The sequence below is a fragment of the Anser brachyrhynchus genome, assembly GCF_964034855.1.
Source record: "Anser brachyrhynchus genome assembly, chromosome: 2".
NCBI lineage: Eukaryota > Metazoa > Chordata > Aves > Anseriformes > Anatidae > Anser > Anser brachyrhynchus.
Window position 1 is genome coordinate 123,622,680 of NC_137695.1, and position 24,860 is coordinate 123,647,539.

Here is a 24,860-nt window from a genome sequence, read left to right on the forward strand (position 1 = left end):
GCCTTGAACACCTCCAGGGATGGGGCATCCACTGCTTCTCTGGGCAACCTGTGCCAGTGCCTCACCACCCTCTGAGTGAAGAATTTCTTCCTAATCTAAACCTCCTCTCTTTTAGTTTAACGCTATTCCCACGTGTCCTATCACTACACTCCCTGACAAAGAGTCCTTCCACACCTTTTCTGTAGGCCCCCTGTAGCTACTGGAAGGCCTCTGTAAGGTCTCCCCAGAGCCTTCTCTTCTCCAGGCTGAACAACCCTAACTCTCTCAGCCTGTTTTTGTAGGAGAAGTGCTCCAGCCCTCTGAATTCTCACATTCTGATTTAATGCTTTACTAATGTGTTACTAAATTAGCCAATAGTGAAATATCTCACAGAAAATGGGACTTGTATTTACAAGGTTACACTTCTCAAGTACCACACAGATAGACAAGAAATAATGATTTTTAGCTGTCAACAGCAACAAAGGAAATCAAGATAAATCCATATTCAGTGAGATGACGACCTGGATGTACTGGGAGTGTATAAGGAAGAACTTGAAGTAGGGTTGTCATATCTTTTTGATTGGATGAATCTTCCAAAACTAGTTTACCTATAATAACCTATACATTCTCTGAGAGCCAGGCTACCAGTTTATTTGGATGGTCCTGTCTTGTAATGAGATCTCTATAAAACTCTGGGTAGTAGCTTAACAGTGGTAAGTGTCCTATTGTACATCTGATCTTGAAGATCAACCTGATAGCCTAGAGCACTGCTTCATGTAATCTTAAATACCCAATATACTCTGATATATCTCTTTTGAACTAGAGGAACTGCAGTGTGTGAAGGAGATAGGAAAGTAATCACATACTGAGACAGTAGATTTTAAAGCCACAGCTGATGATGATGATAAAGCCAGGTGGAATGATTTAAATCAAAATTATTTAAATAATCAATTTTAATAAAAAATATTTCAGTCTGCAGGTCATAACCTTGATTTAAATAAACACTTTTGATTTTATTTTGCATTTGTCCTTGCTTTCCTAAGGAAAGGTTAATACACATTAACCGTTAACTATTAAAATACATTAATTTGCAAGTAAATATACATTTTTACACCCAGTTTGTTTCTTCTTTTTAATACGATATATTATAACAATATTCATTTATTGAAGCAATTAAGGCACAGCATATATTTGCTCAGATGATTAGGTTTTTTAATTTCTTACATGTTTTCACAGCTTCTTACAGTTTAATGATGGACAATTATGTAATATAATTTCACTTCTATTAAACTAGGCATTTATATTTCATGTGTATGTCCATATCTCAAGCTTAGAGATTTTAGTTAGACTAAAGCATTTACGTCCTCTAGAGACTATACTGCCTGCATAGGGAAAAAATAACAGTCTAGTATTTCACCTCTACCTAAGACTATCAGGAGAAAATAAATTACATAGAAAAAGTCCTCATAATGTCATATTAATGTACTTATGTTCCACTAATAAGAAATCCCTTTGTGCACTCCACATCAAAGTCCTTGTCAACTGAAACAAGGTGACAATTATTTCCCACACCCTGAGTCTGCTAATCACTGTGATGTGGGGAAAGTGAGCACTGTTTATCAGCTAGTCATCAGAGAAATATGACTTTTTTGTACCAAAATAGTGGTGGTTTCACAGAAGCACTCAGTGTCTCATATCCAAACATGGCCAATGTTTGACTCTTCTGAGGGTTATTTGATTTTTCTGAAGGATGGACTAGATGCTGTCAGGGGTCTCAATACCTGTTTAGATTCTAAAGTTCCACTTTGGAATCTAAATTGCTGTCTGGATCAAGCCCTAGGTTCCCATTTATACACATCTCATTGTTAGTGATATTTGATGCTTTGGACATCCTGTTCCAACCACTTCATTGGTCCCCTTGAATGATTACTGAACTATAAGATAAGCAAATTAAATATCTTTCAGGTCATTTGCATCATGGTTTCTTTAGTTATCAGGGAACACACATTTATGTCTATCATTTGGTGCCAGGCCAATAGCCAACATTTCCAATATCAAGAAACCAGGCAGTTCGCATCAATCAGCTCACTGCAAATTGGCAATTAATGTGATGGCTGGATGGGTTCACATGAGCATAACGTTATTAATTAAACAGCAGCTGGGTTAATCAAGATAGCAAAAGTAATTTGTTGGAATAAATATTTTATTAGTGTGTCCATCAATAAAGCAAAAGAAGAGGTTTTAATTAATTCATTTATAAAAATATTCACACTGTGGTGGCTGTAGCTCTGTTTAAGGATCTGGAAAGCGGTCTAAACTGCAGAAGGTTATATTCCCACTTCACCACTTCCTACTAATTGTACTGTAGAGCTCTAATTACAAGTATGTTAGTTACAAGCCAAACATTGCTGTCCGCCACTGAGCACCTATACCTGACAACTGATGTCAAAGGGCTCTTTTCCCTCCTTGTTGTTGTATTCTTTCAGAAATGTGCATTCTACTTTTTAATTACAGAAAGTTATTCTTGAAATATGGTGGGTTTTGATACTTCTCAATGTGATTAAAGACCTGATTTTTCCTTCTCCACCCCAAAAAAAAAAAAACCTGAGAGTGGCTAAATATATATATTTTTTAATTCTCTAGGTATTAATTAATAATCAGATTGAGGAAAGTCTATGTTTTAAACACGTATATGCCATAAACATAATATGTAACACTGATTTCTGTCTGTTTGAGGAATATTTATCTGCTAATGCTGAGAAATACAAAGAAATACTGAGAAGCAGAAAGAGGTTGCTGATTCTGCAAGAATAAGATCATAAATAAGGCAAAGACATTACAACAGCGTGTTTTGAACTCTAAAGTCAGTAGGAAAAGGTTACTTTAAGAAGATCTACTGAAAGATCAAGGTGTAAGCTGTTATGACTGTTAAAACATTCAGGTTTGCCAAGCCTCATACTTTTTTGGAGGGAAGACCTCCCAGAGTATTTTTCCGTGTTGCTTTCTTCTTTGTGTCTAGTAGATTATTACCTATGAGAGAGGAAATCTCTTCCTGTGCTGGGAGGATGAGAGGTGAAACTAGCATTCTCACTGAGTTTGAGTACCAAGAAAAATATGAAATACAGAACTGGATAACAGTAAATAATTCTAAATTGTTGAGCTTCCTTCACAAACTTTCAACCCACAAAGACTGTGGGCCGAACTGTCACTCCTATTTCCAATACTCTGTCTGTACCACCTTTGCTTACATCAGGAAGAAAAGTAAATGTTTTCAGAGTGCTCTGAAACTTAGCAAACTTGGGATTTACTGCTGAAGGCAGAGGGTGAGGACACCCAATCATCAGCTTTAGCTAGCCTACACCATAGAGTAGCCAGACAGCAAAGGGTGATGCACAAATAAAAACCTGGTCTTTTCTGTAGTCAGATTCCAAATATTGTTATGGGGATGGCGCGGAAGAACTGTAGAGGTTGGAGCCTATATCTTGAATGACACCAGCACACATTATAAAGCACAAAAAAATATGTGCTTCCTGCAAGATATTCCACAAAGCAAGAGGTCACCCCCAATCCAGGGCACATGCCAAGCTGCACTGCCAATTTACTGGGCACCATTGCTGAAATGCCTGTGACCATTTGCAATTCCCCTCATATCCAGTCTGTTATGTAGGCTGAACTCTATTTAATCATGGCCTATAGTCTTCAAATGTCATATGATATAGCTAGTAACCTGATATAGAGGTATAAAAGAGGGAGAATTACTAGGGCAGGTCCATTTAGAATTGTCTAATCTGTTTTATTGATTTTTCTTCTTTTTTTTTTTTGATACCACATGTTTTCCATGAATTGTTATTGTCCTGAAAAGCTGTACTACAATTCATTCTTATCATGTTCATTATTTATTCAGCAGCTTTGCTCTTCAAAATATTTCAATCACGTGCTTAGGGAGAAGAAACAAACCCAAGTGACTCATACAGTCAAATCTTACACTGTCAGTGGTGAGCTGGAAGTACTGTAAATAAACAGGTGACATTTCTTCTTGAAAAGCCACCTTTTTTCTGTTTTTTGTATGATACTTAATGCAACAGCAGTTTAATCTATGTGTAATGTTTGGGTGGCACAAGCAATATACCTCAAATATAATGGTTTTTTTTTGTTGTTTTTTTCTTGATCCCTTGAAAGCTTTTATATAAACATGCTTCAGTTAACATAAATGAAAGACACTTCGACCCAATGTCCACCTGATAAAGGCTGTGGCAATTTCTCCCAGTAAATATGACTCCCCAAATAACCAAGGAAGCTGCCAATGCTGCAGCTTGCTCAAAGTCAGAGGAAAGCTGGATTAAACTTACTGGCTCATTTTCCCAAAACACCGGTGAGGTGAATGCCCAAGAGAGGAAGCTGGCAGGACTGGGCTGCAATACTGTGACAGCTCTCATTCACACTGAACTCGGCCTGGGTATACTGAAGCTCAATTCTCCATGGGGAAGATTAATCCCTTGGAGGAGGATTAAGCTACAGTGAACTGAGGCCACTTTATTTCTGAATGGAAAAGGCCACACAGGGATTTAATGTGCTTTATCTTACGTGCATTGATTTCACAGCTTTAGTTAATTCATCTTAACTTCCCTGAATTCCCTTGTGTGGACAAGCTTTTTGTCTGCAGAGAGGATCTTGGAGCTGCTTGTAAAGCTCCTGCTGTAGCCTGAGAAGAAAGCAGGTTAGAATGATTTCTGTGCCAGTGAAGGAGCTTATACCTGTCTAGATACTATTAAATTACCTCCTTCTCAGATGGTTGATCCATGACACCCTTAAAGGAACTATTTTAATTAAAAAAAATAATCTCTAAGTTATTTTAGAAATCTCTCATGAACAGCCTCTTCAAGGCTTTCAGATAGCACAAATTGTGTACAGCTGCACAAACAATATTTTCTCAAGCATGGACATGTCTGGGCAGTGCAGTTTATTAGGTTTTCTTTCCCAGTAGAATTTTCTTCATCTTTGGTGATGGTCATAAGAAAACACTTTGTCTGTATGAAAAGCTAATAAGCAGAGTTTCTATTCCCTGGTCCTACGATTTTAATCCCTTCCTCTCAGTTGCACAAGTGACACAGATCTGGGCTGGGAAGAAATTTTTTGTGGGAGCTGCTGTTAAAATAATGGCATGATTTTGCTGGTGTTGTCCTCTGAGGAAGTGAGTCTGCTCTTTTCTTGCATAGTGAATGTGGTTTGCAGATAGGCCCTTCTGATAAGGTGTTTCCTAATGCTGATGAATCATAACCCAACTTCACTGTTTAGCTACATCATGATTTTTCACGTATCAAATTAAACTTTGGCCAAGAAGTCCTTCACTGGATCACTTTATGTAAGACAAATGACATCTCTTGTGGATTCTGTAATACCTTTACTATAACTTAATTCTATAGCAGTCAGTAAATATTTTATCTTTTTTTATATGTTAATTAGGTGCTTAGGGGGCCCTCAACATTGAATGTCGACAGAGCCATGTGAGCACAGAAGTATTCAACAAATAAAGGAATGTACATAGTAGCTTAACATCAAGATCCAAGCACTTTCTAACATGATGTTCAGACCTAAGGTTTTTAGTAGCACTCATCAGTGCTGATCTCAGTGGGGCTAGAAAAGAGAAAAAGATTTTAAAATATAGTGCGACATGAGCGAAAGAGAGAAAGTCTCTTTAATTTAGCTGTTTGTGACCACTCACTCTGAAATTTACATATAAATTCAGGAAATGGAAGCAAATATTTTCTAAATATAGCTGTGATACCTGTATTTATACAGCATTGTAATAAAAGCTTAAAAAGTGTTCAGAGTGTTCTAATGATTGCTTTTCCTTTTCTTTCATGCAGCTGATTGGATTTGTGTATGCCTGTTACGTGATCAGTATTTTCATGGAGGAAGAGGACAGCTGTAAGTACTGATACACACCTATCCATCTCTGGAGCTACAGTACCTGGGGTGAGACTTAGTCTTGCATTAACTACCAAGATGAAGAACAAAGTTTGTAAAAATGGCAGAATCTGACAGTCAAGTACACAACCAATTTTGCTGAAACCCATACTTACACTGTAGTACTTAGGTACAATGACAGTCAGGATTGTACTTACTGAACTTTTTCGTAGGGATCTGTGAAACACTTTCATGAACCAGTCATACTGCTGAAAAGGATGTGATCCATGCTGCATATATACATGAGTTTTTATGTATGTATATTTAAATTTGAACCAAAGCTCCTGAAGACATTTAGTCTGTTTTTCCAAATGACAGTTTTATCAGCAGTAAAGTTAATGCAGATGACAGGTCAAGCCATTTACAGTGTACTGTATTACTCTCATCAATAATTAGATAGACCTATTCAGCACTTAAACGTAACTAGATCACACATCAGAAATGCTGACCCCATGTTCTTAACATGCTTTTATCAAAAAAACACTTATATACATACCCATATATTGTTCAGTGTTCGAAAATGTGAATATCTTTAAAAAAGCATTTATCAAAAACAATTAAATGGTCATTGGAAAAATATGAATATGTTGAATGCTTTGGTAGGAAGCTGTGTGAAAAGTGACGGTGAGAACTGCCTAACAAACTCGCTATACTCACACGACTATCATAGGTATTGTTAAAAGCAGTAGTGAAACTGCAATGAGAATGAGTAAACAGGAGCAAACAGAAAAACAAGACTATTTAAAATAAAAGTGTTTGTGTCAGTTACCTCCTCTCATATGTAAGGAATTAAGCAGTATATCTGCCTCTTTAGGACCAAAAAAAAAAAAAAAAAGCCAAGAAATACATCACATTATAGCTATAGGATAAATAATATACAACCAAATATTTATTCCTAAAGTTTTACTCATAAATCTTAACATAGTTGTTTTGTTTCTACATAGAATAGCACCAGTGGGTGAGATAAATAGAGCACAAAAATAATTCATGTCTTAAGAAAGTATTTGGTAATATCTTGAAAATCTTATTGAAAACATAATTCAGGTAATTCATGGCTGTGATGGAAAAACAGACTTTTTGACTGAAAACAGTGTGAATATATTTTTCCACTGTTACAAACAATACTGTGTTCAGTTCTCCATTCTAATGTGACAGTTATTAGTGTCAAAAGCATTCTCATGCTTTCATTTAGGTTTCTAATAGGAAGTAAGTATATCAAAGAAATTCTCAGATAATATTTAGTGGGAAGAAGTCATAAGAATGTTGTACACATTATTCACTTTGAAAAGGCTAAAGGAACCTGGAGCAGTAAATGAGAAATATGAACACTTGGAGAAGCAACATAAAATGTAAGTCTTAAGGAGGAGCAGAAGCCTAAACAACACTCCCTTAGAAAGCTACAAACTGCTGATTGTCAGGAACTGGTAATACAGGATAGCTCCAAAGGTGAGGGTGGCAGCTAAACATATGAGATGTGGACCAAAGTCTACAGAGAAACCGAGAGACAACTGTTCTTTTCATACAGCTGTGGTGAGTCATGACAGAATCTAGGGCTTCGTATTGATGTCGGGAAACTTTGTGTATGAGACAACTGCTAACAAAATTCCTGGAAGGGGGAGGCTTCATTGAATGATCGGGAAGGCTGGCAGACTGATAAGAAAGACACAGGCTACTGTACTTTTAGAAAAGTAATGCTGTCTGTACGAGCACGCACACATACAGACACAGATATCTGTACCTGGGAAGATAGACTCTACTTTTTCCATAGGTGTTTTATAAATATTTTTAGTTTGTTTAGTCCTTCGTAGTGTGCTTCACATATCAGTGTTTTATGCATGTGTGAAAGAAATACAAAACTCAGATCAAAGAATATAGCATATTATTCTCGGAAAATACCATCACCTGATAAAGAGCATAAGCAGTTTACATTCGGGGCCCCGCAAGGGTTATTGCCAAGATAATGGCCTTATTCACTTACAAAATGCATTTACCCCAGACCTTCTATCCTCAGACTGCTACCCACCATTTTCTGAGAGTTTCATGCTGTATGATATCAATAGAGATCAATGAGAATTCTCAATCAATGAGAAGGGACAATTGACTTATTTATTAAACAATAAAGCATATCAAATGCTAAGGAGATACAGTACCCAAAATCTACCCAGTGTCCATTCTCCATAAAGGAACCATCTATCTACATTTAATTCCTGCTTGTCTTCCAGAACTATCAATGGTAACTTGGTTGTTTTGGTACGTACAAGTGAAAATCATCTTACTCATCTTGGAAAGTATGCTGTAATTTATCTTTACAACCTTCATTAGGATTATTTCAGTTTCCCATTTTGTACCATTATAGTCTTCCACATTCTTGTGTGAATATATTATTATTATTATTATTATTATTATTATTATTATTATTATTATTATTATTTAGCAGAGGATTATCTGGGACAGAGAAAAAAAGCTGTGTGCTGGAAGTGGAACAAAACAACAGAACTGATACATCTAGGAGGTTTACACAACCAGTAGAGTGAAATAATTTCTAGTTTATTGCTTTTTAATATGCATTTTGTCTAAGATCCCAAATCCAATCAGAAGCAACTAAATAGCCCTTTGGTATCTCACTTTGGGCTAATTTGTGTCTTAATGCCCATTTGTGTTTTAGAGTCCTTCATTTTTATAGATAAATACATTAAAGAAATATTAACTTATTTATATCAATTCCACAGCTATGTTTTAAATGAGGAAACATCCATGCAAGGCACAGTGAGAAAATTATTTGGTTTGGTAACTAGAGAACAGAAAAATGAATAGGGCTTATTCTGGAAAAATTCATATTGTTAACTTGCAGCATAATGAACAAAATTTATTTAAAAGAGAAGTATAGTGGTTCTTCAAAATAGTCAAGTTTAAATTATACAGTTATTACAGTAGGATAAAAGTTCAAGAAACTGCAATGAAAGAGCAATTTTATGCATTTTAATATGATGCAACAGGTTCTTTTCTTAGGTAAATGCAGCCATCATATTTTTGCAGTAGTTTGCATACAAGAAATCCTCAGCCATCTGAGAGTCACAGCCTCCCTAATTAAATACATTCTGCAATATTCAGTGCATCAAGTTAACCCCAGTTCTTGGTCTGAAACCTGTCAGGCAGACTTAAAAATTAATAATAGCTGCCTGTTTAGCCTCTGTGCAGTGCTTAAATGGATTTTGAGGCTGACATTTTGGCTGATGGACACTTCTCTGAACAGTAATAATGCTTGAAGAAACATTTATTTCCAGCTATTGCTCACCTTTACCTACATTCCAGACTGTAGTTAACTTTTACTTAGAAAGAAGATGATAGCAGGTCAAAAGGAATAAAAAAGAAGACATGTAAAAGGCACGCTGCTGTAGTGGGGTTAATACCTTCCATCATTCATCCTAATGAAAAAGTCTATTTATATCTCTTCCTTTCATTTTTTTCATTTCTATCTTTGTAGATCTATCAATCTATATAAGCCCTTTTGAAGGAACAGAATAAGTGAAATCCGTAATCATAAAAGCCTGTCACTATCCTGTTTGTGAATCATTTTCTCCAAAAAATGAACTCAGAAGCTTGTTACCACCCTCTCAGAGTTACAGAATGGTTTTAATAAAGTGGAGTCTGGGGACTAGGAAAAATACATTGTTAAAAATGTTATTAAATTTATAAATATTTTCTGGACTTTCTTTGAGAAACAATAGCATTATTGCTGCTAAATACTATTTCATAAATATGACATTGACACATCTCAAAAGTGATAGTTCTGTACTGTATGTGAATATGTAAAGTGGAAGCTGAGTTGCATTTAAATTGCATAAGGAAAAAGACATGAAAATAGAGAGGAAGATTTATGACAAACCTACAATCGTCCTTTCACCATTCATTATAAAAACAAGCCTGAAATATCAAAAGGTCAATCCAAGGAAGTTCAAGCCTCCTTTGTACATAAATGAAAATAAGGGAAAGGGCTTCCATTCATCATAAAGGAAAGTTTTATTCAACAAATGAAACCACAAGAACAAAGTTAACAAACACAAATTATTTTTTGTTTGTCTCTCCCCTGAACCAGTTGTTTTTAGAGCTCAGTTGTATTTCATAACACAAGACAATAACCTGATTTTTAAAAAGGAAGTTTCCCCCATACTGCGTTATCTATAGGAACCTCCATATGCTATCATTAGACAAATATTAAGTAAACCAAATTATTAACAACGCTGAAAAACTACCACAACGCTTTATCTGACATATGGCATTACATTTATACACAACATTAAGCATCTGTTGTCTGTAATCTAATGCAAGAGAAAGAATTTTTATTTGCTTTTAATTTTTGTAGTTACATAGGAGGTCCAGCAGTGATAAAATTCTTATAAATATGCTATGTTTTGCAAAAGGAATGAAGAGCTAGCACAGTAGCTAATAGTAGTAACATATCCATATGTCTGTGTGATTACCTTTACATATAAATATACATGTTTACTTAACTAAGCAGTATTTGGGAATCCACTACTACTATCTTTACATCAATTGCAATTTCCCATATGGTTGAGTCCATTTAACTCCTAAAAAATATGATTTTTATAATAAAACAGTTAACATAAAAGATGACCAAGAAAGAGGATACTGCACTACACTTCTGTTGGGCATTACCAGATTCAAATATGCCCAGATGACGACTATCTTAAATTATCTCACTGAAAATGAGTACTTGTGAAACTTTCCAAACAGCAGCCAAAGATCATCACTGAGCTTTAGCACTCACCAGTTTCATCTTTAGGCCATAATGACTTTAGATATTGACACAAAATGTGCTGTTACTGACCAGCAGATAAACATGCTTGACACAGACTTTTTAAATGACAGTAAGTTTTGCTTCCTGGCACTCAAACACCACTATAGCTTCCAGGTTGAGAATATTCTCCTGGCTTTGGCATTTCTGCAAAATGACAATGACTATCAGTATTTTTGGAAAGCTTGAAAAGAGATTTGCATCTTTCTGTTCATCTGGAAGAACGACCCAAAACCACAGAATTTGATGTACCAGTTCTGGTAAGACAAAGGCTGCTGTCATTGCCTTGTAGCTGTCCACTATAAAACAGAGAAGAGAAGCAGATGACATATGATCAGAAATACCACCACAAGTATTCAGGAGGCTCCCTCAGCTCAGCAGTGGCCCAGGCCAACCCCACCAGACATTTAATGGAGCCAAATGTCAGCTTCCAGCTTACGTAGACTACAGAGGCCTGTCCAGTTGGGAGTTTACTGACTAGATGCAGACTCACCTATTTGCTATCGTACTTACTCCACTTTCTCCCATACAGTAAATATACAGGATAAACCTATTATTGCAACAACATTCCATGGTCTTACAGTCCTGTTAGTGTCCTCCTACCTATCATTAGCTTTAATGCATGTTCAGTCTTATATTGAACTTATACAGTGAATTCTGAAGTATTTAATGAAGGAGCAAATACATATGGGACATTATGCTATTTAAATTAACACTACATTCTTTTTTTTTCTTCTTTCTTTTTTCCTTTTTTTTTACATTAATTTATTATACAATTGCCTGAACAAGCATTTGTTCTTGTTCCTATGGAAATAAGTACATAGATATAATTCAGAAAAACAAAGGTAAAACCTCTGAAGTAGCATAAAATAAAAGCTGTTAAACAATATAAATACTGAAGACCAGAAGAAGTCTTGATCCTAGTTAAGCCAGTGGCAAAAAAAAATACAGTGGAGGCATGATTCCCCCTTCTTTATTCTGCTTTAAAACTGTAGATGAATAATCCATTTCAGGAAAACAACTAAGAACAAAACACCCATTCCGTCCTCTGCTTTTACATTCCTCTAGCAAAATGTACAAAATAGTCTTTGTTTCCATATGTAATCTCCATGGACTGTTACAGAACACCTTGTTCTAGCTGAGAGATGGTCTTTAAATAATAGATAGTCCACAATATACAAAAGGGGAAGTCTTGGCTCTGGAATATTTCTAGCAGCAGCAAAAGTTATCTGCCTGAAAGTATCATAAATTTAATGTGGAATGTAACATGTAAGGTTTAACCAAGTAGGGTGTAGATGAAGTATGAGAGAGTAGCAACATCTAAAATACATGTAAACAAATTCAGTTTTTCATTGATAAAGTATAGCCTGCTATAATATGCGACTCACGTAACTTGAAGAAATTCTCGCAGAGTTTCTGTACCACTTGAACAAAATACTTTAGTACATCTTCAGTAAAGAACTCATTTTTTACTGTAGAGTTGCCTCTAATTTCCTCTCCCATCACCAAATTTAATTATGCATTAAACTCTGAGTATCTTTCCTGGCATAGGTATGAAGATGATAGTCTAGATGCTATTTTCATGCTAGCCAGCAGCTTATTTATTTTTCATTAAAGGATAAGGGTAAATCACTCATTATAAGAGTCCTCCAGTGCCTATCCACAATTCTTCCTACAAACATGAGATGGAAATTTCTTCCTGAAATTCAGTAGTAAACTATCACCTCAATCACTTTATCACAAAGAATTTTTGTTGAATATTCCACAGAATATTAATAGATGAGAGCAGTACTATATATATATATATATATATATAATATTTAAATGGGCCTTCATTTAAACATTTAGAAATATTTTAATGGAAAGCAAAATATTTTTATTTTTTGCAGGGTGTACTAACATATTTCTCTGAACAGAGAAATGTGTCAGAACACTACTAGGGCATATATTGGCCAATTCTGACCTTTATGCATAAATAGATGCATATAAACATATATATATGTAAGTGGATGTGTATATGTGTATGAATGTGTGTGTGTATTGATATATATATATATCACACACATATTTTGTTCCAAACATAGGTAAATACAAACTCCCCTTAGCCTTTAGTTGGTTTCCAGACTGATAACTAGAAAGGACAGCATTTAAAGGCTAGTTCATTACTACCTTATAAATTCCTGTTTTGCAAATGTGATTAATGTCAAACATTTCTGTTGTTGATTCTGAATACTATATACCACACCCCAGGTATATATATACATAGATTAATATATACATAAAAGACAACTTGCTTCAAATAGGTATATAATTATAATAACGCATTTTTCCTTAAGCTGGGAATCACACCTTCCTTTAAGATTTCTTGGTTTACTACTGTAATAAATAATATTCTTACTAAAATGGAAATACCATTCCAATTTAGAGGCAATATATTGTATACTGACAGCTCGTTGACATTTCTTAGCTCCATTCCTTGGTCCCCAAATACTCACAGTATGCCCTTTTTTAAAACTAGCAGATTTGATTCAAGCTTCTACTTAGCTAATTTAATATTGATTTCATTTTAGTCTCCACCTTCCACCTCCTTGGCCTTTCTGTTTAAATTAGATCTGCTTTTAAATGGATGCCATCTCAACCCCCTGTTGCCAGCACCTTAGCCTTTTCACTTAAATTGCATCTATTGTTAAATCAATCTTACTCCAGCATCCAGCATTCCTCTCCTGAGCTTTCCACTTGACATCACACACAGGCCTAAGTGGTGCCTGCTCCTGCCCCTAGCTTTCACCCAGCTTCTCCATTAAAATTAAATCTCTTTCCAAATCCATTTTCCACTTGCAGTTGCCACCTTCTTACTTTTTCATTTCTAAATGGCAACAGCTTTGTGTCTGTTTTAATTTGTGGAGCTCGAAAGGAAATTTTCAGATTCCTATACTTCCATACAAATACCATCTCCCCCAAGTCTTAAGATACAGGCAGATGGGATCTTCCAGTTTCTGGCCCTCAGCTTAAATAAGATCCATTTCATTGTTTTTGTTGCCTGAGTGGGAATTTCCCTTAGCCTAGTTACCACATCATACCTAAGAGCTCTATATTGTAACAGCTTTAATTCATGTTTTTAGTGTGAGATGTGTAAGCATGGACCTAGTGGTGGGCCTGTGTTATGGAGGCGGCATACCAAGTCAAAGAGGATACACATTTAATGAGGCCCTATACCAGCAGGGAGCTGGCCATAAATTATCTTGGTAATACGCTGGTAAAGAATCTGGGGATTCAGTGAGCTGAACAGTTACAATTGAGACAAATATTCCCACTGCTCCCCTCTACAAATATCTCAACGTGTTTGACAGACTCGGAAGGCTTATGGATGAATTGGCTTTTTAGGTGGTCAGAATTTTCAATGCCTTTTCCTTTATGCCTGCATCTGGTCTGAGAGAGTGACACTGAAGTTTCATCTTAGAAGAAAGAAATGTCCTCCCTTTTTCTTCCTTGCAGACAATAACCTCAAAAATGGGCAGATCCATACTGACCAGATGAGAGAAGAGACTGTCACTAAATTTCCCTGGAGCTGAGATTTATATTCAATTCCTGTCTATCAATACTAAGCTTTGAAATACAGTAGTTAAAAAAAAAAAAAAAAGCCAAAGCTGCTCATTTCTTGTTTTGAGGGAGTATCTCTGATAGAAATCATATACTATGGGTCCCATTGCATGTAATGTTTCCCAATGTATATATGAACATGATTGCCTTACAGACCACTTGAACAATTACTTTGCAAAGGAGCTACAGTACAAATTCTAAAAGAGATGGCTAACCAGCACAACTCAGTGAAATACATTAAATCAAGCTATGAATATCAGTCAGAATATCAGTCTCAGTCAGATAATTTTGGAAGATAATTTAATTGGTAATGTTCTTTCCCCAAATATGGCAAAGTCAAAAAAATACGAATTAGTTATCCATAATTTTAGCCACCTCAGTTCTCAATCTAATAAACCTAAAGACAACCAGCATGTTTAACCAAGATAGGTTGTAATTTTTTTTTCTTGGAAAAGGAAGGGATACCAATGTTGATTAATGATAATATCAAAGCAAGAGAAAGACCCACACAAATAAGGTATCACAAAGATTTGTTAGAAGAACCACAAAGAAAAACAAGATATTCAAATTTGTTTTTTGCTAATCCTTTTTTTTTTTTAAATTGTATTGATTTTTACTGTAATCTGTTTTTTAGTTCTGTGTACTGAGCGTCTGATGCCATCAGGCTTTCAACCCTTCATAAAATAATCTTTCTAAATTCCTCCTATTTGTAAGCCAGGAATTGTTGTCTATATTTTGTACTTTTCAGATTTTTTTAGTTGTAGCATTTCAATAGTCCTAATTTTCAGGATATAAGAGAAGCAAGATTTATAACAAGAGATGCTGTCTTATTAAATCAGTTGATTTAGCCAATAGTTTTCCACTTGGGTCAGCCGGTCATATAAAGTATATCACCTCTCCATAGAAAACCTACTTTTCAAGAATAGAATAGAATAGAATAGAATAGCATAGCATAGCATAGCATGGCATAGCATAGCTCTGTTGGAAGGGACCTTCAGCAATCATTGACCATTTCATGGCTAACCAAAAATTAAAGCATATTATTGAAGATATTGTTCAAATGTCTCTTGAACACTGACAGACAAGGGGCTTCAACCACCTCTCTAGGAAGCTTATTCCAGTGTCTTTACCTTCGTGGTAAAGAAATTTTTCCTAATGTCCAGTCTGAACCTCCCCTGGTGCAGCTCTGTGCCGTTCTTACATGTCCTGTCATTGGTTCCCAGGGAGCAGAGGCCAGCACCTCTCTCTGCTTCCCCTCCACAGAAAGGTGCAGAGAGCAGTGAGGTCACCTCTTAGCCCTTTCTTCCAGACTAGATGACCCAAGGATCCTCAGCTTCTCCTTATGGAGCATGCCTTCAAGCCCTTTCACCAGCTTTGTTGTCCTCCTCTGGACACACTCAAGTATCCTTGAATCCCTGAAAGAATAAAAGCATTCTTTTTATATTGTAGAGCCCAGAACAGCACACAGTACTCAAGGTGAGGCAGCACAAATGCTAAATATCTCAGGAGAATCACCTCTTTTGGCTGGCTGGCTGCACTGTGTTTAATACACCCTAAAATGTGGTTTGCCTTCTTGGCTGCCAGGGCACACTGCTGCCTTGTGTTGAGCCTCCTGTCGACTGTATTATATTTATTGCAGTTAATCTGTGTTGGTTATGTGTTTTATTAGCTCTTTATCATAACAAGACTTTTCTTATGAATCCTCTATGATCTAGGACATAGCTGGACTCAATTCAAACTTCATTTTACATTCTTTTGTTTTGAAACAGTCAATATTGACTGTTTCAATACAGTTGGTTTTGTTAGCTGAAATTTAATCTCAGTACATCTGTGTTTTTCTCAATATTACAGTTTAGGTGAAGCAAAACCAAATAATGCTGTGTTACTCTCACTATTTATAAGATGACTCTTATTCCTTGGCATTGATTTCCGCACATTTTCTTTTCCTTCATAATCATTACAATTAATCAGGACAATGTGCTATTTTGTACAACTGTAATTCAAGACTCACAAGGCTTTCATAAAAATGTATTTTTTACTTCATCTTTCTTCAGGGAGAGAATTTTTTATTGATGAAGTCACTATTGCATTATCCTTCTTTATCATTAACAGATTGATTCCCTGGTGGCTTCAAAATGAGTATTAATCCTGTTACATACTCTATTTCCCTTTTGCACATGCATCTTTCTCCTAATATGAAACGATACCAACTTTCTAACAATGAGAAAAACATTTTCCTAGCCATCATGTTTTCTGACACACAGGACATTTCTTTTTTTTCCAGTCCATCATAAGAAGTGTCCATCATCCACTGGCCATCATAAGATCCAGGTTTTTATTGCTCTATATTCTTAGCTCTATTTTCATAGCTGAGAATGTAGTCATATATATTGGGTGTTTTTGAAGAGCTACTTTGAGAGAGAAGAGCTTAATTAGTGAGAGCGATGGTAATGCCAAATATATATATATATATTAAGAGATCAGCAAGACAACTTGAAGATGAAGAAAGAGCAGGAGAAAAGCAGTAACATATGAGGTACAACAGGTTTCCTCATTTGCAGAAAAGCACTTACAGAGAAAAAACAGTGCTCACTGATGCATTTGTGTGTGATTAAGTAGGAGACTTACCAGGTGCTTCTGCAACAGCTCTGAAATGGAGCATAGTGGATGATCTTATTCTAGGAAAGACCGATGGCACCATAGAAGGACTTAATAATGCATTTACAGAGACTGGAGAATGTTGGTTTGACACAGATCAAGAGAAGGATTATTTTGCTGGCTTCCCCATCTTGAAAAACTAAGGGCAAAAACAAAGGGAAGATCAGAGGTCACTAGTTTCTGCTCATCCAGAGAGATAAAAGATTGAAAGGAGAAGACTGATAATCTGGAGATCACAAAAGGAGTTTATCCAGTTCTATTTCTGATCTGTAGACTTGAATTCAAAGAAGGCACAGTAGGACCACAAGCTTACCTGCTGGTTGGTCAAAGAAGGACAATGTGGGAGTTACTGCTAGCATGAGGAAAGGGACGTTCTATCAGTGCTGGAGGCAATTTTGTCTGCTTAGCAGAAGATAAAAGGTAGTTTGGAGCTTAAAGTTGCTGAAACCATGGAAGACGTGCAGTAGAAAGCATTGAGATCTGCCTCCTCAAGGACTGAGGCAGACCATCACTAAGCATGATGGTTATGTCCATGCTGTGAGCAGGATTTGCAAAGGAGGAAATTTATACAATGCCCAACAACAGGAGCAAATGTCATGTGGTAAATCAGGATTTCTATGCAGAGCTTCAGAGATGTTCATGGGGTCAAACACAGGATGATAAATGAGAAGGAGGTTTTTGGAAATGGAAACTGCTTCATCTGTGTGGTGGTTTTACCCTGCTGGGCTGCTGCACTACAACTGCTCTCTCACTCCCTCTCTTCTTCCCTCAAGGGCAGCAGGTCCCACCAGACCCTGTTCCACCGGGGGCTCCTCCACGGGCTGCAGCGTGGAGATCTGCTCCGTGTGGGACCCATGGGCTGCAGGGGGACAGCCTGCTCCACCAGGGGCCTCTCCACAGGCCGCAGGGGAACTGCTGCTGCCTGCCTGGAGCACCTCCTGCCCTCCTGCTGCACTGACCTTGGGGGCTGCAGGGCTGCTTCTCACCCCTCTTTCTCCCAGCTGCTGTTGCACAGCAGTTTTTTTCTCCTTTCTTAAATCTGCTCTCACAGAAGCCAAACCAGCATTGCTCCCTGGCTTGGCTCTGGCCAGTGGCAGGTCCCTTTTGGAGGGGCTGGAGCTGGCACTGATCTGCCATGGGGCAACTGCTGGGCTCTGCTTACAGAAGCCACTCCTGAAGCCCTTCCCTACAAAAACCTTGCCACATAAAAAAAAAACAGTACAATGTGAAATGTAAAACAAAGTTACACAATGTTAGTGTGCCTGATGCTATGGAGAAGAAAATACGAGATCAATATTTTGCTACAAAACCTCATACCTGAACTCTCATACTATGGGAAATAAATTTTACCAGGTTTGTCAAGTTCAAGATATCAAGTCTGTCAAGTTAAAGATGGTAGGCTGTAACTGGACCACAGCAGTTAGCTACTAAACAGTGAGGAAGGGTCAGGAAAAAGGGAGACTTTCCTGAGTGACTGCAAAAAAAATTAACAGGAAGAGATATTAAGCAGATTTTTAAGCCCTATATTGAAAATATCGCCATTAAAACAAACAAACAAACAAAAAAAAAGACAAGAAAATTTGCAACATGGCCTGAATGTGACAGAACTGCGGTCATCCAGAGCTTTGAGGTAGATGTGTACAGATCCTTTTATTGAGAACTCCCAAAGAAAAGAACAACACTAAAGTAAAAATAAATAAATAAATAAATAAATAAATAAACTATAGACTAGTACAATTAAATAGCAAACTCAAAATTACTAGATCATAAAGAACAGAAATGAGAGGTTTATAACATTTCCTCCCTTTGTGTCCATGCGGTTGGCGAACCACTCTTCTCTTCTGAGTCCTAACCAGGTCTCTGGCTTTTTGAATTGCAGAAAACTTTGCTCACCCTCTCCAGTCCTTAGCAGTGTCTGCTCTACATCACCTCTAGGGCCCACCTGGTTTGCTGTTCCTCTCCACAGCCTTGTCTTGAGGAGAAGACTGCCAGCATCTTGTGGTGCTTCTCTCAGTTGTGTCCTGTTCTATGAATGCCACACAAGTGTGCTCTCCTGAACATCCTTTGCTCACTCCCACTCAACCTTCATAAGGGAAGCGAAGATACAAAGATGTGAAGCAAATATTATGTCACAGAGTTTGCTAGCAGCAAAGTTCAGGAACAGTCTTCCATCACTAGAAAAGTGGGAACAAAAATCCAGAATCACTCAATGATACAAAGGGTCCCTCCTGTCCCAAAACCTAAATTATTAAAATAATGTTAATATTCTTCTGTCATGAATGGATGAAATGAACTTTCTTCTATGTACAGAAATCCAGAAGAAATTCCAATACAGGAACTCCAAATGTCACAAATGTTTTGAAAAGCACTGCTTTATGCCAAGTATTTGATTTGTAAATACTTTGCTCTAGGAAGTTTATCTTTAATTATTCAATAGAATTGAACAGGTTATACATTATATAAGGGAATATTAATTTTGCATACTAAAATGTCCGTGTCTTGTACTTAAGGTTAAAAACAGCAGTTGAGATATTCTTAGATATACAATAATCAGGCAGACTTAGATGTTGTCTTAAAGTAAATATTTGGGTCATACTGACAAATAATTGAAGCAAACAGAAATTGGTATGTATACAAAGAACAAAAGTCCAGAAATAGAGCCATCTGGGACTCAACTGACAGGGGGGGAAAAAAAGAAAAAGAAAAAAAATAATAAAGGAACAAAACACCTAACTTGTGAATTAGCAATGAACTGTAAATGCAATAGATCAATTCCAGTTGGTCCTAGCATCTGTACTAAACATTTTAAAAAGAGCTCTGTAGTTTCTGGCACCAAACTCAGCAGCAATATAAAGGCACACTAATACATAACATATCTTCCTGAATCAGACTACCAAAAGAGATCAAAGCATATCTTCAAAAAGCAGATTCAGAGTTCTGCCTGTTCTGAAGTCAGCTTGGACACATTTATTGTGAAGATCGTGTGTTTGGAGATGGGATTGAAGTTGTAGCAGCCTTCTATACAAGTCTTTATTCTTGACTATTCTGCCAGTTTAGAGGACTGACTGGGTATGCATAGCAAAAACTCATTGGCGCTGTCTCTGTCTTGGTACTACGTGAGCTTAATTGGTAGGCGTAGTTTCTGGGTATTTATCATCTTCTGTGCATGGATTATTTTCCTTTACCAGCTTAATTTGTATAAATGCAGTATGGTAATGTTAATGGTAAGAAAAAGAGAGATTAGATATAAGGAAGAAATTCTTCACTCAGAGGGTGGTGAGGCACTGGCACAGGTTGCCCAGAGAAGCTGTGTTCAAGTGTTCAAGTCTAGGCAGGATGGGGCTTTGGACAACCTGATCTAGTGGGAGGCGTCCCTGCCCATTGAAGGGATTTGGATCTGGATTTTCTCGTGACACCCAATGACAGGACAAGGGACAATGGGTGCAAGCTGAAATATAGGAGGTTCCGCTTAAATATGAGATGAAACTTTTTCATGGTAAGGGTGACAGAGCACTGGAACAGGCTGCCCAGGGGGGTTGTGGAGTCTCCTTCTCTGGAGACATTCAAAACCCACCTGGACACGTTCATGTGTGACCTGATCTAGGTGTTCCTGCTCCAGCAGGGGGATTGGACTAGATGAGCTTTCAAGGTCCCTTCCAATCCCTAACATTCTGTGATTCTGTGATCTGGATGATCTTTAAGGTCCCTTCCAACTCAAACCATTCCACTGAAAAAAAATAACAATAATAAAAATCCCAGAGCATTCTGCATCAAAGGAGATTAAATTAGAAAGGGTGCCAGAGAGGAAAACATTAATAATTAGTGAAATCAAGTGAGCTAAGATTTTTCATTTTCTTAATTTTCTCACTGTATAAAAAAGACTGTAATCACATATAAATTCTACAGGGGAAATACTTGTACCAAGTTTATTATCACCCATATTGAAAGGAATAAGAAGTTATAAATTGGAATCATTTGTAACTTTCTTTGGTCATAGGCAGAAAGAAAGCTACCATTCACTTTCTTTGAAACAATCTTATTTTAGAACTAGCAATAACACCTTTAAATACTAGCCTTGGGGGAAGAAGGGAGGGAGGGGGAAGCTTTATTTGTTTGAAGTGGTTTTAGATATATTTTCCATACGCTTTTTTTCCACAAATAAATGGCAAGTTGTTTAGACATTAGTCATTAGACAAGCATTTTAGCCATCAAGACAAAATTTAAGAAAAACGAGGAACAGAATAGTGACCTATATAGGAAGAAAATGTATCATCAGAAATATTTCATTAGGACAGTCTGATAGAAGAATAACATAAGCTGTAGTCAGCTATGCAGACATGTATAGGATGTCTGATTTGTTTTGCTAAACAGATGAAGCTTTGATATATATTTAGAAAGAACACAATAAAACATTTTAAAGCAAAATGGAAAACTGTTCCTCAACAACTTAAGCTTCAAGTATGGATTTGCAGATAGCACATCATGAAAAATGGTGTTTGCTTAAGCCTAAAAGAAAGAATCCCTATATATTTGCAGCTTAAACTGCTTTTTCTGGTTCTATGTTACTGTTAAGTACTCGTGATAGGTATTTTTTTCTATAGACCTTATGGGTGATGACCATACTCTACCAGGAACTTTTACCCTGTAATGGCCATGAGTCCTTAATGACTTGAAAATGATTGATAAATATTTCCTTTAAGAAAATACATGCAATCAGGCAGCCTGCCTTTTAACTTCAGTAATGGCATGGAATGGGTGTAAATAGCTGTCAAAGACATGGCATGGAAAATGTTTTGGAAAGATTTTTTCAGATTCAGAAGGGCTAGGGAAACTGGGATGAGAAGGTTTGAGCCACCTTCACCTCCTAACATCTTTGATGTTCCCCAGACTTCTTTCATCTTACGGGGCAGCTGCATCCTTGGAGAATAAAAGATCTGAACATCTGATATGAACATCTTGGTTTTAAAAACACTAATAAAATTAGAAGAGAGTTCAGTAGCAGAGACCATAGTTAAGATTTTCATACCATTTTAAGGCAGCTTGTGAGAGGATGTTTCCTTCAGTGCAGTCCTGCAGAGAAGTGTGGTGATCAGAGTGGGACTCACATTTTAAAATGTGGGGCAGTTTTTAAAATGATGATCTATCTCACTAGGTGAAGACGAAAAAGAAAATCTGGTGCCAAATCGTAATAATTAGAGTGGAACCATGAAATATTCCGCTCCCAGCTTCTGGTTATAAAAGTTTATGCAAGAGGTTGTTTCTCAGTAGTTTGCTACTACTTCTTGCTGTCTTCATCTTATTACTATCTTCTAATACTTCATAGAGACAGAAAAACAATCACAGTGGCACATTATTACTGATGTTTCTTTTTCTTCCTTTCTTAATTGTCTTGCATGTTTTCCCTCCTTTAGTCCTCTCCATAAATAAGAAGCTATTCCTGGTATACTGCAAAGCAATGTGTGATTCTTCTGCCACATGACTAGAGGCTCAGATACTCAGATGTAATATGAAGTGTGATAGTATTGGCTCCTAACAGATGTCTGGATCAATCTGAGTAGTTCAGACGTAAGAACGGTGTATCTTTTGACAAAACTGAAAAAGTGAAGACCTAATGGTAAAACAAACAAACAAACAAAACCCACAGGTGCTTATCTGGAAAATTTATATATGCTACAAGTGCAAACATTGGAAAGTCCAAACTTTGGACTTCGTGCATGTAGCACTGACTTAACATTTTCCCCATTTTTGCTTCTTTGTCATAGGCTTTGGCTCCTTGTCTTACTACCTGTCACTTACTCTAACTGGTTACAACCACCCCAGCTACATACTTTTCTTAATGAATGTGATTGCATTAATATATTGCCATTCAAAAAATCTTAGCGCAGTGGGAAAAAAATGCAATGTAAAATAGTATTTGGAGCCCCATTGGTTAATAAAATCTTCTGTACGTAAAAGCACACAAGCAAGTAGCTTCTAGCCTGCCACTCTGCGACTGGGGACAGCTGAAGGTGCCATCCATTCCAGCCATCATTTTGAGGGCTTATCCTGATTTATAAAATGGAAAGGCAAACATCAAGAGAATCTAAGCTATTTCAGCACAAGAAGCTGCACGTTTTACTAAGAATTATGCTATCTGCATATCACTGCTCTGTTCATACCCTGCACCTCCCTCCAGGCACACTTAGGATGTGCCAGCTTTGAAAGGAGAAATTAGTGATATACCTATGGGCTGACAAGCTCTGGCAGCTGTTTGCACAGGGCCTGCCAGCAGGTCAGTGGGATATTGCCAGAGAAGCTGAATTCCAGATGAGAGGGTGGCAAAGGAGAAGGTATTTTTTCAGATGTCTGATTCTTCTGTGCTACCTTCAAAGGGAGAGGAAATTTTAACTGGCATATGGGTGAATGCACTGCATTAATAGTAGTGAGGCATACCTAAATGTCATCCATCTACAAAAGAATAACCCTCAAAATTACTGATGACAGTGGATACACCTTCTTCAGCTAGCAGCATGTTGCACTTTTCTCACTCAGACAGATTATGACAACTATTCCTCTGATATGGCCCATGAGTGAATGAACATCATTTTAATGGACTACCCACAGTGGGCAGCCAGCACAAATTTGCACTTCCAAGCCCAGCAGGTAGTGAACTCTAAAAGAACATTTCACACTGGCCATTAAGCATCCAGCATGACCACAAAACTGAGGTGACACAAGGAGAGAAAAATTCCCTGGGAATATGGATCATGTTTTGCAGCCAGCTGCAGATAAAATAACCAGTTTCTGCTGTAACCTGCTATTATCTGTGGGGTGCTAAAAAATCCTCTCCCTAGGATTTTAAGTTTCTCTCTGCATGACTGCAGTTAATGACTGGACTCCATGGGGTGTTCCTTGTTTAGTGACTGAGTATCTCTACTGATGACATGTTGCTTTAAAAAAAGATAATAATAGTGAAGCATAGAACTATAGAACTGTATGGAAAATGATTTTATTTTTCATTGAACTTACTTCCAGTTGTATGCAGCTTTCTGAAGTTAATTGTTGTAATCCTAAGAATGTATGGCAGGTATTATCCAAAATCCATTAGTCAGGAATAAACAAAATCAATTATTCAATATCAGCCTTAAACTAATGTTTTCCCCTTGGGAAACCTATACAAATGTTATTGCTCTTTACTTTTGCCCAATTAAATGTGCATACATCTCTCTAGATGTATGCATCCTAAAATTTCAGTCAATGTAAAGTTTTATTTAATGGCCCTTCGCAGTCTTAGTCCTGGGAGTCTTCTAGACATAAATGCTGAAAATGTCAGGTAAAATCAGAGAGAATTTTTAGAATGAAAGGTAACTTAATTCAAATAACTGATGATGAATCTTCATATTAAAGAGCTATCAGCCATAAAATAGAGTGCATAATGGAAAATGGCACATTCAATTGTCTTGTATGATAGAGCAGCTTCTTGCTTTGAGAATTATCTTCACAAGAATTTTAAGTCAAACTTCAGCTTTAGTACTATATAATACGTCTTTCACTGCAAAATAGAAAGCCTCAGCTGAACGGATTTGAACAGCTCATCTCAAAACTTTTCTGATGGTGCTATTAAATATGTTTTCTTTGTCAGACAAAGACACATCTATGTTGCCAATCATTAATACATACCGACTTCATGTCTTTCTCCAAGAAACCTGCTTGTAGAAGAACTAGTTACTTTAAATTCTCTCTCTACTTACAGTTGCAGATTATGCTGGTGATTGCTGAGAGGAATGATGTGTGGTTCTGAAGTGGTGAATTATCTCAAAAACATACTTGCTAACTCTTTCTATCATGTTCTCAGGGGAAA

At 36.9% G+C, this 24,860-nt stretch overlaps 1 protein-coding gene across 2 annotated transcripts in view; it reads left to right on the top strand.

Annotated features, from left to right (window-relative positions):
• NKAIN3 (sodium/potassium transporting ATPase interacting 3) overlaps positions 1-24,860 on the top strand; it is a 372,372-nt gene that overhangs the window by 340,027 nt on the left and 7,485 nt on the right. For both annotated transcript variants that reach the window (XM_080582409.1, XM_080582401.1), the window contains exon 5: positions 5,847-5,907. In XM_080582409.1, the coding sequence (XP_080438535.1) occupies positions 5,847-5,907 (61 nt within the window). The remainder of the gene's footprint in view (positions 1-5,846; positions 5,908-24,860) is intronic.